This window comes from Giraffa tippelskirchi, chromosome 3 (genome assembly GCF_054371585.1).
Source record: "Giraffa tippelskirchi isolate mGirTip1 chromosome 3, T2T-mGirTip1v1.2.pri, whole genome shotgun sequence".
Taxonomy (NCBI): domain Eukaryota; kingdom Metazoa; phylum Chordata; class Mammalia; order Artiodactyla; family Giraffidae; genus Giraffa; species Giraffa tippelskirchi.
In genome coordinates, this window is record NC_137277.1 from 35,730,487 (window position 1) to 35,747,860 (window position 17,374).

The 17,374-nt window shown below is 55.2% G+C and overlaps 2 protein-coding genes across 3 annotated transcripts in view; both read right to left on the reverse strand.

Annotated features, from left to right (window-relative positions):
* Window positions 1–4,450, reverse strand: part of DNAH2 (dynein axonemal heavy chain 2) — a 101,874-nt gene extending 97,424 nt beyond the window's left edge. Inside the window, exons 1-2 of one of the 2 annotated variants that reach the window (XM_081578522.1) lie at window positions 4,014–4,450; window positions 2,241–2,411 (exon numbers count right to left, since the gene is read on the reverse strand). In XM_081578522.1, coding sequence (XP_081434648.1) covers window positions 2,241–2,397 — 157 coding nt within the window. In that variant the 5' untranslated portion in view covers window positions 2,398–2,411; window positions 4,014–4,450. The remainder of the gene's footprint in view (window positions 1–2,240; window positions 2,412–4,013) is intronic. The other variant, XM_081578523.1, reaches the window with a different exon arrangement.
* Window positions 4,451–10,049: 5,599 nt separating this feature from the next.
* EFNB3 (ephrin B3) lies at window positions 10,050–16,085 on the reverse strand. The gene is made up of 5 exons (XM_081578587.1): window positions 15,595–16,085; window positions 13,159–13,451; window positions 12,902–12,994; window positions 12,687–12,791; window positions 10,050–12,256 (listed from the first exon to the last, which is right to left on the reverse strand). The coding sequence occupies exons 1-5, from the start codon at window positions 15,714–15,716 to the stop codon at window positions 11,847–11,849; spliced, it is 1,023 nt and encodes a 340-aa protein (XP_081434713.1). The 5' UTR covers window positions 15,717–16,085; the 3' UTR covers window positions 10,050–11,846.
* Window positions 16,086–17,374: the final 1,289 nt, after the last annotated feature.

The window sequence follows — 17,374 nt, forward strand, 5'->3', positions numbered from 1 at the left end:
CAAAGGGGTGTCTGCCCTTTAACCCGCCATCCTTCACCCAGAAGTGTTTTAGGCCTGGTCTTACTCTGTTCAGGCTACTATAACAAAGTACCACAGTTTGCCGTTGTCGCTGTTCAGTCACTAAGTCATATCCAGCTCTTTGGGACCCCAGGGACTGTAGCCCAAGAGGTACCTCTGTCCTCCTCTATCTCTGGGAATTTGCTCAAATTCATGTCCACTGAGTTGGTGATGCTATCTAACCATCTCATCCTCTGTCACCCCCTTCTCCTTTTGCCTTCAATCTTTCCCAGCATCAGGGTCTCTTCCAGTGAGTCAGCTCTTCAAATCAGGTAGCCAAAGTATTGGAGCTTCAGCTTCAGCATCAATCCTTCCAATGAATATTCAGTGTTGATTTCCTTTTAGGATTGTCTGGTTTACAATCTCCTTATAGTCCAAGGGACTCTCAAGAGCCTTTTCCAGCACCACAATTCAAAATCATCAATTCTTCGGCACTCAGCCTTCTTTATGGCCCAACTCTCACATCCGTACATAACTACTGGAAAAACCACAGCTTTGACTATATGGACCTTTGTCAAAGTGATGTCTTTGCTTTTTAATACACTGTCTAGGTTTGTCATAGCTTTTCTTCCAAGGAGCGTCTTTTAATTTCACGGCTGCAGTCACTGTCTGCAGTGATTTTGGAGTGCAAGAAAATAAAGTTTGTCACTGCTTCCCCTTTCCCCCCTTACTTCTAAACAGCAGACATTTATTCCTCAAAGTTCTGGAGGCTGAGGTCCAAGTTCAGGGTGCCAGCAAGGCTGTGTGAGGACCCTCTTCTGGGTCGCAGACCTCTCTATGTATCCTCACACGGTGGAAGTGAGCACGGACTCTCTCCAGGTCGCTTCTTATAAGGCATGAATCCCACTCATGACAGTTCCCTCATGATTTAAGCACCATCCAAAGGCCCCACCTAGTAACACCATCATATTGGGTATTAAAATTATAATATATGAATTTGGGCAGGGAGACACACAAACATTCAGACCATAGTAGGCCCCCTCTGCCTTCAGTAGGACAAGCTTCAATTCCTCCCAACTCCAAAGACTACAGGGGTTAATATTCATTTCAGGGCTGCTGTGGAGACCCAAGTCTTCTCTGAACCTCTATCAGGTATCAGCTAGAAAGCGCCACATCAAACAATTAAAAGGCTTGGAGCTAAAGAGACTTAGAGATCCTCAGTGTTTGGGGTTAATGCTTTCATTTAGAAGTTCCTTCCATTCCCACCCCAGAGGATTCTCCAAACTGAACCTCACTGCCTTCCTTCTTCCCTCCCGCTGCTTCTGGTACCCAGCTTCTAGAAGCCAGTTCCACTTTAAACAGCTTTTAAGAACTCAAAAGAAAAAAAAAAATTGTACGCTTCTAATGTCTAGATCCCAGGGCAAGGCTCTTTGTACCCTGGACCTTTCTCCCACACCCACGCTTAATCTCTCACCTTTTACTATTAAAGGGAGATTCTATTTCTCTCCATCTTGACAGGCTGCTAGGAGTATAGGAAACCCCAGGTAGAAGAGCAGGGCCATCTGTAGCTCAGTCATAGCTACACTGGCCAGCGCTCTAAGGGACAGCCCAGCGACAACACCTTTCAACCCTAATGGCCCCAGCTCACCCACCATGGAGGAATCCCCCCAAATCAAAGCCACAAGAGGCAGACTCTTTAAACTCTTTTCTTTCTCAATCTAGACGTCAGGCTTCTTTTCCTGTGGTCCTGAACCGGAACACCCTTAAGTCTACCAAGACCCTGCCAAACTGAGGGCGGAGACACAACAGCCTCAAACAGATGGGAGAAAGATTCAGTCAGGCTTAGGATTCAAAGGATGGCAAAGCAGGCTGAGTCTCCATGGTGATGGGCTTAATGAGAGGAAAACACTATTTGTTTTGCCACCTAGGGTGAAAAAGGAAGAGATCAAACCCTCTTCACTGGGGTAGGAGAAACCAGGAACACTTGAAATAAGAAGGAAGAGGCTAGGATAGAGGATTTGTTGGTGAGCTCTGGGTGCCTTGGGGAGAAATTTTAAGACTGAAAGAACAAGTATAAGGCTGGCCAGGAGGGAAAACCCCAAACAAGGGAACTAGCAGCGGCCTGAGATTCAGCTGAACCCCTTTCTTCTTACCCAGAAGAAACAAGACCCTGCTCCTCAGCCCTAAAACTCTCTTCAAATACAAACATTCTGCCTCCACGTCTCTCTCCAGCAGGTACCCACCAGGCTCCTCCTTGATGGTCTCAGGCTCTGCCTGGACCTCGTTGGTGGCCGGCAAGGTGATCTCCTCAACCTGGGCGGCCAGAGCAGACTGGGCGGCTCGCCGGCGGGCACTTCCCCGGCTAGTCACTTTCCGCTTCTTGTCAGCTTTGCTGGACATCGTGTAGGCAAAACCTGCAGATACACGGAAGCTGGGGGTCCACAACCAGCTCTACCCCCACACCTCAGTCCTTTCCCTGGGATACCCCCACTTTCTTCAGGGCCTTGGGTTAAAAATCAAAATCAGTCCCTCAAGGCATTAGGGATAAATGGAAGCTAAAGATGAAGGCACAGGGAATTCCCTGGCGGCCCAGTGGTTAGGACTCTGTGCGTCCACTGCAGGGGGCATAGGTTCCATCCCTAGTTGGGGAACTAAGATTCCGCCTGCCTCGAGGCATGGCCAAGAAATAAAAATAATAAAAAATGATGGTATGGCAGACATCCACTAATGAGGATGTAGGAACCCCTATCTCTGCCCAGAGGTGTGAGACCATAGATAATTAAGAAAAGATCTACCAAGCCGAGGTGTGGCTGCACACACCCTCAATCACTCAGGGCCACGGTGAGTGAGCAAGGGCCCAGGGAAGGGAAGACTGTCCTCAGGTTCCTTTTCTCCTCACTCTCTGTCACTGTGTCAAGTCACTAAGCAACCAAGATGATTTTCCTATGTATCTCCTTTCCTCCCAAGTTCCCCGCTGGAAGGAGAGGGAAAAAATGTCCCTCCTACCCACATTAAAATCTGTGACTGCCTTAAACAAGGAAAAATCAGTAATTGCAATGTGTCTCTTTAGCTTTCCATTCCTGAGTGGTAGGAACCCTGTTCTGAGTGTACTGAAAGGTCTCTTAGCCTAGCTGGCTGAGTTACTCTGTGCTGACCAATTGATGCAGACTAAGATCATTCAATTCCCAGTGCCCTGAAAACAGACTGGAAAAATGAAGGACAAACGTCATCCAACACTGAACTTGGAATTGTGTCTGGGGGAGGAAGAAATGGGGCGATGAGGAAGGCCCCAGGAATGTCTCTCTCAGAAAAGTGGGATGGTGGGAAGCAGGGCATCTCTGGCGGGCACCCAGGGCAATGTCTGACGGCTGGGCAGTCCCTCTTCACTCAACTCCAGTCTGACAGCCACCTGTGGCTTTCCTTCCTCCTCCCCACAGGCTGCCACAGGCATTGATCCTACGTTATGAGTCTCAGACTTGAAGGATTTGTACTTTGCTCCAAGGAAAATCGTCCTATTAGGCCAACACATCAATAGAGCCAACTACAGCGGTGCGGCTTCTGCCACCGGTCTCCAGAGAAGTGTCAGGCTGTGCTTCCCTGCCAGCGGCGGGAGCTTCAGGAACATTCCGCCGGCCAGGCTGGGAGCCCCCTCCCCTAGGGGCTCACCCCCGGATCCCACACCGTGGCCCAAGGAGGCGCTTTCTACTAGACTCGTTCTATTTCTCAGGAAATAAGGCAGGGAGCCGGCCCCCTCCTCCAACCACCAGTGGCTACCAGTGGGCAAACCTCCCCTCAAAGCAGCTTCCTCCCACAACTGTCACAATAGTCCCCGCTTCTCATTTCAACTCCGGTTGGCTCTTCTCCTCCGCCAACTGCTCCTTCCTCTCCCCTCCCCCACAACTGCCCCTTCTTTCCCGTCCCCCCACAACTCTCCCTCGCACCCCCTCCCCACTGCCCCTTCTCCCCATAGCTTCGCACTCTTCCTCTCCCCGCTTCCCGCTGCCCCCGACACACACCTCACGATACCGACCCTCTCCTCCCTAGACCGACCGACCGACCGGTCACTCTAGCTAAGAAGTTGCCCCGCGTGACTTGCTCGGGCCAGCGCCTGCACGCGTCGCCTCGGCAACCCTGGGCGTGGGGGGGGTGGCGAGTGGCGGGGGCGCGAGCCTGAGGAACCAGCCTCCTCTGCGCAGGCGCAGAGAAACCCCGATCCGCGGCGCCCGGCCCGGCTGCCTCCGCGTCACCCAGGCGGGGACCCGGGGCAAGAAGGCTGGGGGGCAAGGGAAAGCCGCTAAATCTGGCAAGCTGGAGGGGCGCAGGGGGCCTGGTCTGGGAACTGTATAGACGGACTGGAGCTGGAAACAACTCTTAGAAACAACTGAAAAAGCTGGGGGAACCCCAAACGCCCGACCCCGCGCCCGGGTCTGCGGGCTCCATCCCGGGCGAGTCCAGCAGATGGCGCCCGAGGTCCCGCCTGCGAGGTTCACACGCGCTCTAGAAGGAGCTCCAGGATTTCGAGGCAGCCGTGGCTGCAGCTGAGTCCGGGAGAAAAACCGGGGCTGGAGCACCCCTGCCCTCCCGCTCGATCCCCCTTCTTAGTTCGGACTGGGGTCTAGGATCGGCGGGCAGCGCGGGGCGGGGGAGGGAGGGAAGAACGGAACTGGAATTTTTGGAATCTGAGGATTGACTTTAGAAAGCGTCGCTCGTTTTGGGGGAGACAGGAGGCGGGGACTCTCTGGGGAAGGTGACCGGGCCGGGGAGGGGCTCGGCTCTCCATAAGAACAAAGGCTGAGTCCTGGGGAAGCTGGAGGAGAGGGGTGTGAGAGGAGGGGCAGACCGCAGCCGATGCTAGGGGGCGCTGCAGGCCTGGACTGCCGGAAGAGGCGCCTGGGAGACGGAGCTGTACCTGGGGCGGTAGAAGCTTTAGGGAGGGCTGGGAGATACAGGGAAGAAGCGAGTCAGGGGGATGGGAGGGCACCCGCCCTGCTTCCATCAATAGTACCTAATTAAGACAAAGCCAGCAGCGAGCCCACTGATTACATTTCCATGAGGAGCTAAATTGATGACAGTTTCTTTGCTGGATGAGGAGAGAAGCTGGCACCTCAGTTCCCCCTTTTCCTAGCTAATGTTCACACCTGACAGGTCTCATTATGGCAGTATTCTGGCGGGCGAGGAGTGGCAGTCCCTGGTACTCCTGAAGGGCCTGTGGATTAATCCACACCCGGACCCAGCTCTGACCTCACCATCCTACCTACCCCATTTTTATTTCCAGAATTGACAACCCTTACCCTTGGCATCCCCCCCACATTATCCTCAAAGTGGGTGTCTGGGCTCCCGCTCAGACCACACTCATGTTGCTGAGGGCAAGGACTGAAGGAGAGGGGGGTCCTGCCACACCCCACTACCAGCTGCACAGCAAGCAGGGCTACCCTGCTAACCAGTTAGGCAGTGAGTGGCAGAGAGGTGATGTGATTGGTCAGATCCCCCAGAGAGAAGTCCCAAAGGAGTGACGATTTGAGGGGAGGCGTAAGATGGGGAGACTTATAAGCAGGGCTCATGGCTCCCTCAGGGAAAGGAATGTTGTGTAGACCCCATTTCTTTTCTGACCCCCCCCACACACACACAACCTTGGCTGTGCCTAGGGATCCCAGCCCCCTACATTATGCTAAACAGGTAATCAAACATCTCGCTTTGCTAATTACTGCTCAATCCGATTAAACGCTACTGAAGCTCATCAACAAAGGTGGAGATAGGGGGAAGGGCTGAAGGAGGGGCAACCACATCTGTGTTGGGGTCTTGTGTTCAGGGGCTCTAGGAGACAGCTGAGAAACGGCCGGGATAGCAAGACTCAGTACCTGGCAGAGGAAATGGGCAGAAGAGTTGTGCCACACTGCTTCAGGGTTTCCCTCCTCCCAGAACCCTCATTACCCTCAGAACCCAGGCATCCGGCCATTCCCACAGCTCCACACACACACACCCCTGTCCCAGCTTTAATAAGTTCTGTTCTCTCACTGTCAATATTTGATTTCTCAGAGCCATCTCCACGGAGAGAGGGGGCTCTTCCCCTGCAGCCCCCCTACCTTGGCCCTTTTTTGCCCACCCCAGGCTCTTTGTGCCCCCAACCTTCTCTAAACTAGCTGATTTAATGAAATGATATTAAAGTCTTAAGCAACTCCAAAAGAATGGTTGTTATGGTGAAGGGAGTGGGCAGGACGCCTGGGTCCCTGAGGGGAGCAAGGGCTGAGGACGAGGGAGAGGGAGCCAGAGGCTAAGGTCTGGAGGCCCCAGTCCCCAAAGGGGAGCAGCAGATTTAGGGTGAGCTGGGGGCTGGCCCTCTGGATGGTGGTAGGAGGCAGAGGATAAGGGCTGGGGGCTAGGACGAGGTGGGTAGTGGGAGGACATTTCCGGGGTCCAGGTCTTAGCCTGCTGTCCAGGACATTATCAGGGATGGAGAGGCCAGCTGAGAACACAAAGCTTCTGTGCCAGCAGCCTCCCTGCTGACTACCCTGGGCCGGTCCCGTGAGAACCAGAATAAGATTCCTCTTCAGCCCTGACTCATCCCTCCTCCTCTCCCCCATCCCACCCCACAACAGACCCCCACAGGTGATTTGTAGCTGATGCCCTCACGGTGGTCGGTGGTCGCAGCCAGGAGGGAGTCTGTTCCATGACAGGAGGAGCTGAGAGTTTCCAGGAGAAGAGAGAACAGAGGCCAAGAGATGGGGAGCCAAGCACCACCCCCATCTCCCCCCACCCATCCCATCTCACTCCCCTGGGGACCCTGGCCCAGCCCCAGTCCCCTTGGGGTGGTGGGAATGCAAGGACATTTGGCTGAGCTGATTGATGAGGGAGGAGGCAGCCACTGGGCACTGAGGCTGCTGTTTGCTGAGCACACAGCTTCCTCCCCACTCACCAGCTGCCGCCCCCTGAGGCTGCTCAATCCCCCCACCCCACCCCACCACCACCACCACCAGCCACTGGGATTGGAGGGAACCCATGTCTGAGTTTTTGATAGCAACTGAAGGAAGTGGGAGAGCCAGGCCACAAAAGGCTTCGATCATTCTGGGACCCAGGGACCTGGTCCCCTCAAAACTCCCTTCAGAATTCCACCTTCCCTGCTACCTTTTAAACATCTCTCCAGTGCTGAGTTTTCTCTCCCATTTAGTTTGCATCCTTTTCCCCACCCCCACCCAACTACCTCAGCCCATCTCAGCCAACCCCCTGCCTCCAAACCAGCCTGCCACATTTCTCCCAGCCTGCCTATAGATCTTGAAACAACTCTCTCTGGGGAAGGGGATGCCCCATGTTCATGATTCCCTTTAGAAAACTCCATTTTTCATTCTAACTAAATTTCCAGTTGTGGTGTCAATCATCCTCCATCAGAAATTCCCACTGCAACCCTTTGCTCTATTCTCCTCTTCTTAAAACCCTCAACCCTGACCACATACACAAACATAAACACCTCAACTTAATTTACATCCTGCTTCTGTTTGGAAGGATAGAAAAGTCTGAGCTTCCATCTGCAGCAGAGCCCCCGGTGCAGCCTCCATCCTATGCTGGGTGAAGGCTTTACCTTCTGTGGTCCCCAGCTCTCTCAGATCCTTTACTTTCACTCTGCCTGCTTGCTCTGAACTCTGTCCCAGCAGCCCAAAATCTCAGGGCATCATCCTTGCTCTCCCAGAATATAAAATTTAGTCGAGGAAAGCACAACTCACATCTGCACAAGAAACAAAGGGGACAACATAGAAGACCAAGTTAGATCAGCTTCCTAAATGTGGATTCTTCCTTAGTCATTTGCTACCCTGCAGGCTGAGGCTGGGGAAGGACAGGACACATCTAGAACATGTGTGTGGCTCTGATGTATTTCTCGCTATTCTCAAGCCCACCTAGATTTCCTCTCTGTGCTTCGCACTTTCTGTTCCCTCTTTCTGCTCTGCCCTTCCTATAGTGTCTGCCTTCCTTGTGTGTGTGCTAAGTTGCTTCAGTTGTGTCAGACTCTTTGCGATACTATGGACTGTAAGCCCACCAGCCTCCTCTGTCCATGGGGTTCTCCAGGCATGAATACTGGACTGGGTTGCCATGCCCTCTTCCAGGGGATCTTCCTGACCCAGGGATCCAACCCACATCTCCTGGATCTCCTGCATTGGCAGGCGGGTTCTTTGCCACTAGCACCACCTGGGAAGCCTGCCTGCCTTCCTTGCCTGCCTTCCTTACTCCTCATTATTCAAGGTCTTGAGCAAATGTCCCTCTTCAGAGAGATCGTCCTAACCTGAAGCATCTCCCTGATACCCTCCACCCTCTGCATCCCCTTGCTGTTTTGTTTATATCACTTATCGCTACCAGAAATTTTATCATGTTGTCCCACCAAAATGTGAACTTCTTGAAACCAGAGACTTTGCCTTATTCGCCTCATACTATTAGTGCCTGAAATAGTACCTGGAACCAAGTAGACATTTAATATGATGCTGAGCAAATGAATGAATAAATGAATGTTTTCCTGCCCATCTTCTTTCTGTTATAGCTGTTGTCCTGGGAGTGTGTTTGTTCATTTGTACCTAGAAAGCAAATAGGATGGCGTGTGTTGTTCTGTATGAAGTCACCTGAGCTTTCAAATAGCTCAAAAGATACATAAGTCGCCACACATGTGGAAGGCTGTAGGTCTTGTGTTGTCAGTGTCAGGGGAGGGAGAGTCGATAGATGCCAGTGCTCTGAGGGGGTGTATCCCAGGGTAGTGCAGGGACTGCAGAATGCGCTGTTCTTCTCCCCAGCTGTGCATCTGTCCCCAGGTGTCTTCCTGTCTCTCAGCATGTTGTGATGTCTCGGCTGCTTTGGTGAGATGTTTGTCTGTCACGGAGACTGTTTATCCCCACTGCTCTCCCTCTCTTCTCTCCACCTGTTCCTCTGGATATATGTGTAGGGGGAGTCTTCCTTAGCTCTCTTGCCCCCTTTCACACACAGCCCTGCCCCAGTCATGGACCCCTCCCTCGTTCACTGGGCCCTGTTGCTGGGCTCTGGGTTGCCATAGTGACGGTTGCCAAGTCCCTGAGGCTGATAGCCAGCGATGGGGCTGTCGGCTCCATCCACGCGAGAGGCTGAGGGGGGCTTCCCATTGTGTGGAGAAGGGGATGTTGCCATGACAACCGACCCCCACTAAGGGGCAGGGACCAGCCCTTCCACACCCGCCTCCAGCCTCCCCACCTCAGGCAAGCTCCAGTGCAGGCTTAGAAGGCAGGAGTAAATTCCAGACAGCCCAGCACCTGGCCTTCCAGTTTTCAACTCCCCTCCTATAGCACCTGCACCTCTTGGGACCCAGGCATCTTGATCAGACATGGGGAGGGGCAGGGGTCCCACCGGATAGAGGCGGGCCAGAAGGACCCCTTGACCTCCAGGCAGATGGGAGACAGCGGGAGGGGACCTAAAGTCAGGGAGGGGCAGGCAGGGCAGAGGTTGTGACCCCTGCAGACTGGCTGCAGCGATGCTCCTGACGGCTGCTTTTGTGATTGGAGAATGGGGCTGAGTCTAGGGGGCTGGGCACCCAGGTTTTATGAGGAGAAGAGCCTGGGTTATGGGTACACAAGGAGCCAGGGAATAGGCAGCTTGATGCCTGGGTCCCTGAGTTTTCTGGACATACAAGTGCCTTGGGTCAGGGTAGAAGAGTATAGACTGAACACGTGAACATGTTTTTTCCACTTTGTTCCTTTGCTCACTTGCTTTGAGTCTGGTACTTTGGTTTAACAATAGATACTTGGGCTTTCCCCTATGTGTGAATGTATATTCGGACAGCCCCAATAGGATGTATTGGCAACTCCCACTCCCACCTGGGTTTTTCTCTCCCTCCGTTGGAGGTGGCTGCCTTCCTCAGCCTTCTCACTCACCGCCTTACCTATCCCATCCCCTTCCCCCAGCACATCATGCATTATCCACCTCAGGGATCCCACCCAACTCTCTCCCTACTCCTTGGTTTCATGCAATCCAACCCTAGCTGGAAAGTCATTCTAACCACCAGTTCCCCGTCCCAATTCATGTCCAAACATTTTCCAGCCTTCTTGTCAACTTTTCAAGTTTTTTATTTTTTTTTTGTTTTGTTTTTGTTGTTCAAATTTCCCTTTTACAGTAAAACTATTGAGGTGACGGCCATATACCGCCACCTCCCCCATGGCAGTATCAACTTCCTGTTTCCTGGAAGGAGTGATTAGAAAAATCAGGAAGGAGCTGGGAACTACAGCACCAGAGAGATGACCTCTGGTGGACAAAGCAATCATTTGGCTGGTGGTTGAGGTGGCCAGTGTGGTGCCCAAGGGCAGCTCTGATCTAATGGAAATGAGCTGGGAGGAAACTGAGGCAACATCCAATTGTGCACTAGAGGGCTGGAAGAGGTATCAGCTGGTCACTATGAAAAGAGTGGCTGTTGCTAAGGACCACCAACAGCTAGACCAGTCAGTAGGCCACCATTTTGGTCACTAAGAAGGGAGCTGTGTTGAGTTCAAAGGGAGTAGGATATGGAGGATATGATGAACAAGACAGCCATCCAGGTTACTGGGGACAACACATGGGTTCTTGGGGTCACCCTGTTGGGTAACAGAGACTATACTGGGATATGGAAAGGGAAAAACAAGACAAATTGAGCCTGCCACAGCAGATGGCAGTCACCTTAGCTGTCCTAAAAGCAGCACAGAGAACAGGGGAAGGGGGATCCTGGCACGAGCCACTGAATACTAGGAAGACCCTCCGCAGTCCACTTGATCTTCTTTAGAGTTAAGTTCCAGCTTCCTCCTGAAATGGGAAGTTCTTCCTGCCCCCCCTCCCTTCTCCACAGAGTATGAACCATCCACACCTCCCCCCACCCCCCAGACTAAGCCACTTCCGGTTCCAGCCAGACCACTTCCTATTTCAGAAGTGCTACTTCCTGTCCTGGATGAAGGCACTTCCAGTTCCTGCTGCACTGCTTCTGCCACTTCCCAGGCCACTTCTGTCCAGGCCTGGTCTCTTCTTGTCTGGAGCAAGTCACTTCCTGTCCCAAGTGGCCCATTCAGCATCAGACCAAATCCATAAGTGTCCCGACCGGTTCATAGCTTGCTATTGGCCACTGGACAAAACAGCATATTTCTTCTCATGGTAGCTGTCTTGACCCAACCACCCCAAATGGCTGGAGTAAGTATATAGAGGCCTGGGGAAGGGCAGAGGTTGAGTCCTGCTGCCCATGCCCTGAGCTGGGGTGGAATGCCAGAGCCTTCCCCATAAGGCCCCCATTTTCGGCAGACTAAGGGGAGTGGTTGGTAAGAGAAGTCAGAAGAGGGAGCTGTGGGGAGAAATGCTTTGATGCCCCGACCCCAGAGATGGGAGGGGTACAGGATAAGAAGCCAAGAGGGTAAGTTAAAAGGAGATACAGGGAGGAGTACGCTAGGGAAGAGGAACAGACCTAGAGACAGAGGAGAGAGAAAGAAAATAAAAGAGAGGGAGAAGAGAAAAACAGTGAGAGGCAGAAAGAGGAGAAGTACCAACCAAAAGACAGACTGTTCCCACCCCTAGCTCTCAGTGGGTGAGGGGAACAAGGATCTCTGGGTCATGATCAGAGGAGGAGGCTGAATCTCTGCCCCCTCCCTGGGGGAACAGGACCCAGAAACACAGAGACGGAAGGGTACACACAGCCAACCAGAGGGCAGGCGGTAGTTGGGTGGATGTCTCAGGGAATCCTAAAAATGGAGGAGAGGCAAGAGCCAGGAGGAGCAGAGGAGCTGATGGGGCAAAGGGGGCCAAGGAGATGCTAGAGGTGTCCTTCAAACCATGAATTAAACTGGAGGAGCACCCCACAACGGGCTGGATCCAGGAGAGCCAGGTCGGAGGAGCCCTCATACCTTGTAGTAGATGTTTGGGGGGCTCTGGGGGGGCCCATCCTGCACGATGTACACAGGATGCCCATAGTCACCACTCACCTTCTCATAATGGGGACAGAAGGGGGGGTCTGCAGCCCCACCACCCCTCAGAGCTATGCCTAGCTCCCCAGGCTCAGTCTCTCTAGGTCCCATCCCACCTCCACCCCCCAGGCCCAGGGACCCTCCCCTCCCGAAGGAGCCAGGACCCGGGTGGCGACTCTCCGAAGGCTTGGCCCGCCGTCTCCGCCAACACATGGCACCCCCAGCCCCTGCCACGCCCAGCAAGAGCAGCGCCAGCCCCCCTGCTGCCCCGGCCACTGCGGGCATGCTGGGAGGGGGCAGGGGGCCTTCAGCACCCCGGGAGGTTGCATTGCTGGTGGGGTCACCTGGCAGGGAAGGGGTGAAGGAGGAAAGAGGGGGAGGGGCTGAAGAAGCCACCTGGGCATCTGGACACCCAGCCTTGGGGGTTCCCATGGCCTTCCCCAGTAGTGATCAGGCCCTTTGGGGACCCCAAGCCCTTCCCCTCCCCGCCAAGCCCCGTTCTGAACCCAGGTGTGTCCAGCCCTTCAACCCGTGCCAGGCAGTCCTCCCCCGCTTCTCTGACAGCGCTGATTGAAGCACTGACTTGGCTAATTAGTTCTAATTGAGTCTTTTCCTCATTTGGCTTCCATTCCCGTCCCACCCTCCCATCCTCTCTTCTCTTTCCTGTATCATTGCCCCCAAAACTGCAGAGGGAGGGAGAGGGTGGCGGCAGGGCAGCTAGGGTCCGAGAGCAGAGGAGGAGGGAAGGCAGGAGGCTGGACCCCTGGTTCCTACCTGCAGTGCTCTCTTTCCCAGGCTCCAGGCTGTGGGCTGCCCCTCGGTCTCTTTCCATGGGCATTTCAGATACAGGCTTTCGGGGGGCAGCCCCTCCTCGGGGACCTGGAGATGGGGAAGACCTGAGAGAGGGGCTGAGACAGCAGCCCCCTGACCATGAAGATACTGCCCCAGCCTCCTTCAGCCCTTAGCAGGTGTGCCCCAGCCCCGCTCACTTTGTCCCACTCGGAGAAGCACCTTCATGCCTCTAGTGAGGCACACACCTCCCTGCAAGCTCTCCAGGCCTTCCCGGGTTCCATCCGACGTGGCTGGAAGAGAACCAGAGAGAGAAGTTGGTGCTCAGAGCTACCCCTATTCCATCTCCACGCCTGGCCCCAACACCACCCGAGGTGGCTCCAGGGGTCCCTTCCCTTATCTGCCCTCAATCCCAGGGGTACCTTCCCACTAGACACTGCCCTCTGCCCAGCAGTACCAATTATGTAGTAATCGTGGTGTGAGCGGAACTCATGGCCCCAGAGGTTAGGGCTATACTCCTGGAACTTGATGGTGAAGCGGAGATCCAGATCTGGCCGGTCACAAGTGAGGAGGAGGTTTGGGGCAGGGGGTGCCTCACAGCGCCGGCCCTGGGCACCCCCTACCAGATACAGCTTGTAGAACTCGTAATTAGGAGAGGAGTGGGGACCCGGAGGCCGGGCCCGGGGGCAAAGCAGATCTAGCCGGTCCCCGATCTGAGGGTAGAGCACGTAACCACCCTCTGCCTGGAACCTGTGGGGAGGAGGGCGAGGTGGACAAAGATGAGAGGTGTCAGAGGTCTGGTCACCGAGCTTTGCCTTCCTCACCCCTCACCCCTGCAGGACAGCCTTTGTCTGAGTGGGGAGTCTGTTCTGACAGCGCAGTCACTAAGGGCTCTGGAAGCTCACGTTGGGGAAGCAGCAGGAAGCCTGGCTCAGAGGTCTCCTGCCCCTTGGTGTGCCCAAATGCACTCTTCAGCCCGCCCTCACCACATGCACACTGCCATCTCTCGCTCCATCACCAGCCCTGTTGCCATGGCAACAGGATGCCAGTTACCAAGGAGCTGGCCTCTCTGGAACCACACAGCCCACCCTCCCAGGTGATTTCACTATTCCATGGCAGTCAATGATAGGGACAGAGCCTCCCCTCCCGCAGGCCACCACTGAATTTCAGGGATTTCAGGGCAGAGGGGGCAGGATGGGAGGAGGGTGTGGAGGGTGATCCAGTGACCCAAGTTGGCCAGGCAATGTGACAGGAGGCAAACCTGGCAATGGCTCTAAACGAGGCTAACGGGAACCAAGGTCTGTGGGCCAGCTGCCCCAGACTTTACCCTGCTCAGCACCCATCTTCCCCCAGGTCCCATACTTCCTAGGGAAAGTGACCTATTGCTTTGGAATGGAAAGAGCTGACTATTCTACCCACAGCTGACACAAGCCCACGTCTCCCTTGGCCCCAGCGGCCACTAGCTTAACCTGCCAACAACTGTGGCCCCTCCCTGTGCATGAACGGCAAAGAGGGTCTCTGAACTTGGTCACAGGGGACTGCTGCTGGTATCTTCCCAGACTCCCTCCCACCCAACATCCCAAAGAGCCCCCAGAACACTCTAACTCCCTTTTCTCAACTTTATCAGAATAAGCCTAACTTATATGCTCACACTGCAGTTGATACTTCAGCTGCATGTGGGAGCTGGTGGGTAGGAGACTGAGAGAGGAAAAGACATTTGAGATTAGACCCCAAGAGAAAGGGGAGGGAGGCAGCCAGGCCAGGGAAATGTGAGGGAGGCCAAAGAACAATCACCCTTGTTCTCCTTTAATGAGCTTATTCAAATACCTTACCTCTAATCTTCATAAAGGCTGTAAGGACTGAGGATACAAACTTGGAAAAGTTAAGTGACTTGCCCAAGGCCACACGGCCAAAAGCCACAGAGCTAAGACTTAGAAGGTTATGAGCTCCAAAGCACGACTTCTTCCCATGGCCTCACACAGCCTCCCCGGGTAAGTAGCAAGTTTTCAAGACCCAGAACTCTTTTGCTCATGGGGAATGGGATCTGCATGGAGGCAAGGGACTTGGAGGACCTGCCAAGGGTCCTGTCCTACTCTGTGTGGCTTGAAGTTTCATCTGACCCCTGGCCTTTCTTCAGAGCAAAGGAAGTATGCCACGGGACAGAGGTCTGATGGAAGAGGTTGCAGCAGAGATGGGGGAAGAGGCAACCGAGTCCTCAGGACTCCAGATGCAAGAGAGAACATGGGGGCTTTAAGGGGCTCCAGGCTTCTTCCAGCGAGAAATCCCCAAGCCAGGAAAGGAGGAAAATCTTCTGCTTGGGAAATTGTTCCACCAAGGGCTCACCGACCCTCTGTGGGCACAAGTGGGGAGACGGATGACTGAAGAAGAGTCAAACAGGCATGGGTGAGTTGTCCCTGAAACCCCAACCTGAGCCCCTCCCCTCGCATCTCCACTACTGAGTCCCTTCTGGGGAAGGAGGCACCCCCCTTTCCTCTCAGCGCCTCAGCAGCACCTACTCAGCTGCTCTCCTGAGAGCTGACATTAACCAGGCTCCCTCTAAGCCCAGCCCCTGACACCACTCAAGTCTCCCACAAACCCAAATAACCACTCCCCGGCCCTCCGGGCTACCCAGGAACTTTCAAATCCTTGCCCCTTGGGGGTCTCTCAAACTCTTGACACATGGCTATCACCACCCACATCCAGCTCTGTGTGCCACTTGCAAATCCGGCTCCCAAGATCACCTCTGTCTGGTTACCCATCAGCTCACATCCACGCACAATCACCCTCCCTCCTGCCTCCTCCCAGCTCAGAGAACCCAGCCCCCCAAAGTCCCCAAAGCTTCCAAGCTTCCTGCCCAGGAGGTGTGGGGTCTCCCTAGCCCGGGGCCGCTCACCTCTTGTTTGCCGAATTCCAGTAGACAGGCTCTAGGCTGAGCCCAGACACCAGCCCCAAAACCCCGAACAGCAGCAGGGCCCCGACTCGCACGCCCCCCGGCCCAGAATGGGGGGCCCCCATGACCCCGCCAAGGCCTGGGGGGCGGGGCACCAACTCCCCCAAAGTCGCTCACCCCCGGGGGGTGACTGCTTTGGCCGCCCGGGCTATTCTGCCCGGGCCGCCCGGGTGGCCGATGCCCCCCGCTCCCACGCGGACCCGCTTCCTGCTCTGCCCGTGCCCCCGCTCCGGAGCGCTCAGCCCGCAGGAGCCCTTCCAGGGGCGGTCTGCAGGCGCCCTACGCCCCCGGCCCACGCGCCGGCACCCCGGGATCCGCGAGCGGGCCTAAGTAGGGGACTGGGGGAGCCGGGGGCCGGGCGGGGGCGGCATGGGGCGCCGGGCGAGGGAGTGGGGAAAGGGGCGCCAAGCCGGAGCCCCAGCCTCGCTGGGATTGAGGGCAGCGGGCTAAGGGAGGAAACCAGTCCCGAGCCCAGGAGGGGGGAGTTAAAGGAGAGGCGGGGAGGGGGAGAGGATGGCGGAGGGAAAAACCGGAGCTGGAACCCAAGTCGGAGCGGGCGGCAGGATTGCAGCCCACGTCCCCCACCCTCCTCACCTCGCGCACCTCGCGCCCGCCCAGCCGTCTCACCCCGCGACCCGCCTCGCTCCCCTGCGCGGTTTCTCACGCCCCCTTTGTCTCTGCGACTCTCGGTCTCTGGCTTAGTTTCTGCCCACCTCCCCTCCTGCCCTGGGATCGCCCGGACGGCTGGAATCTTCCGTTCTCTCAAATCCAGAAAGGCTCTCTCGCCCTCTACATCCCGAGGAACCCAGCCCCTTTCCCTCCTGCAGCCTCCTCCTCCCCCATCCCAAAACAACACCGCTGCTCTTGGGAGGTCTGGAGAGCATAATAATAACCTTGAAGGCTCCACACTTTACGGGAGCGAGCAGAGTGGTTCGTCTGGACTACCTGTGTGAGGTGGGAGGGGCAGAGCTGAAGTATCCCCATTGCAGTGATGAAGAAACTGAGGCTCGGGGAGGCCCTGTGACTTGCCCAAGGTCACACCGAGAATCTGGGATGAAGCCGAAACCAAACCCAGGCTGCCGAACTCCCAGTCCTGGGGTCCCTTGTCACAGCCTCCTCGACCCTTTACTGCTACCTGGGGGTTGATGAAAGGCAAGAGATTAGGGGGTAAACGCTGGCCCTTCTTAGATGGTTGTGGGGAGAAACGGGTCTGGAGAGGAAAGGCAGAACCTACAACCCCAAACCCGCGTTCAGCCGGAAGGGCTGTTTCCAATTATCCTGGGGGAAGGGAGGAGGCTTTGCCTTTTTGGGTGTAACAGCCCCGGCTTTCAGCACCTCTGGGCAGAGGTGACATTCCTAGCTCCTCTCCGGGCATCCCGCTCTCCCCTCAGACTGGGAGTCCACAATCAAACCCTCTGCTGACAGTCTCTCTTCAGAGACCCCTTCTCAGTGTCTGGCAAGGTGTGTGTGGAGGGAAAGCGGGGAGCCACTGCTTGAAATAACAACCCCCCCCCCACCCTCCAAAGACAGAGCAGATAAATGGAGAAATCAGACGAGTGACAGCTGCTGAATGACTCTTGCCCTTGCCGTGCATCTAACAGGAATACAGAACGTGACGTCTGTGGTTTTCGGCACCTTTACTCTTTCATGTGTGCCCTTGACTCTGGCTACTCAGTCACCTGCCTCTCGGGGAGTCCAGGGGAGGGGAGGCGGTCCTCTGGCT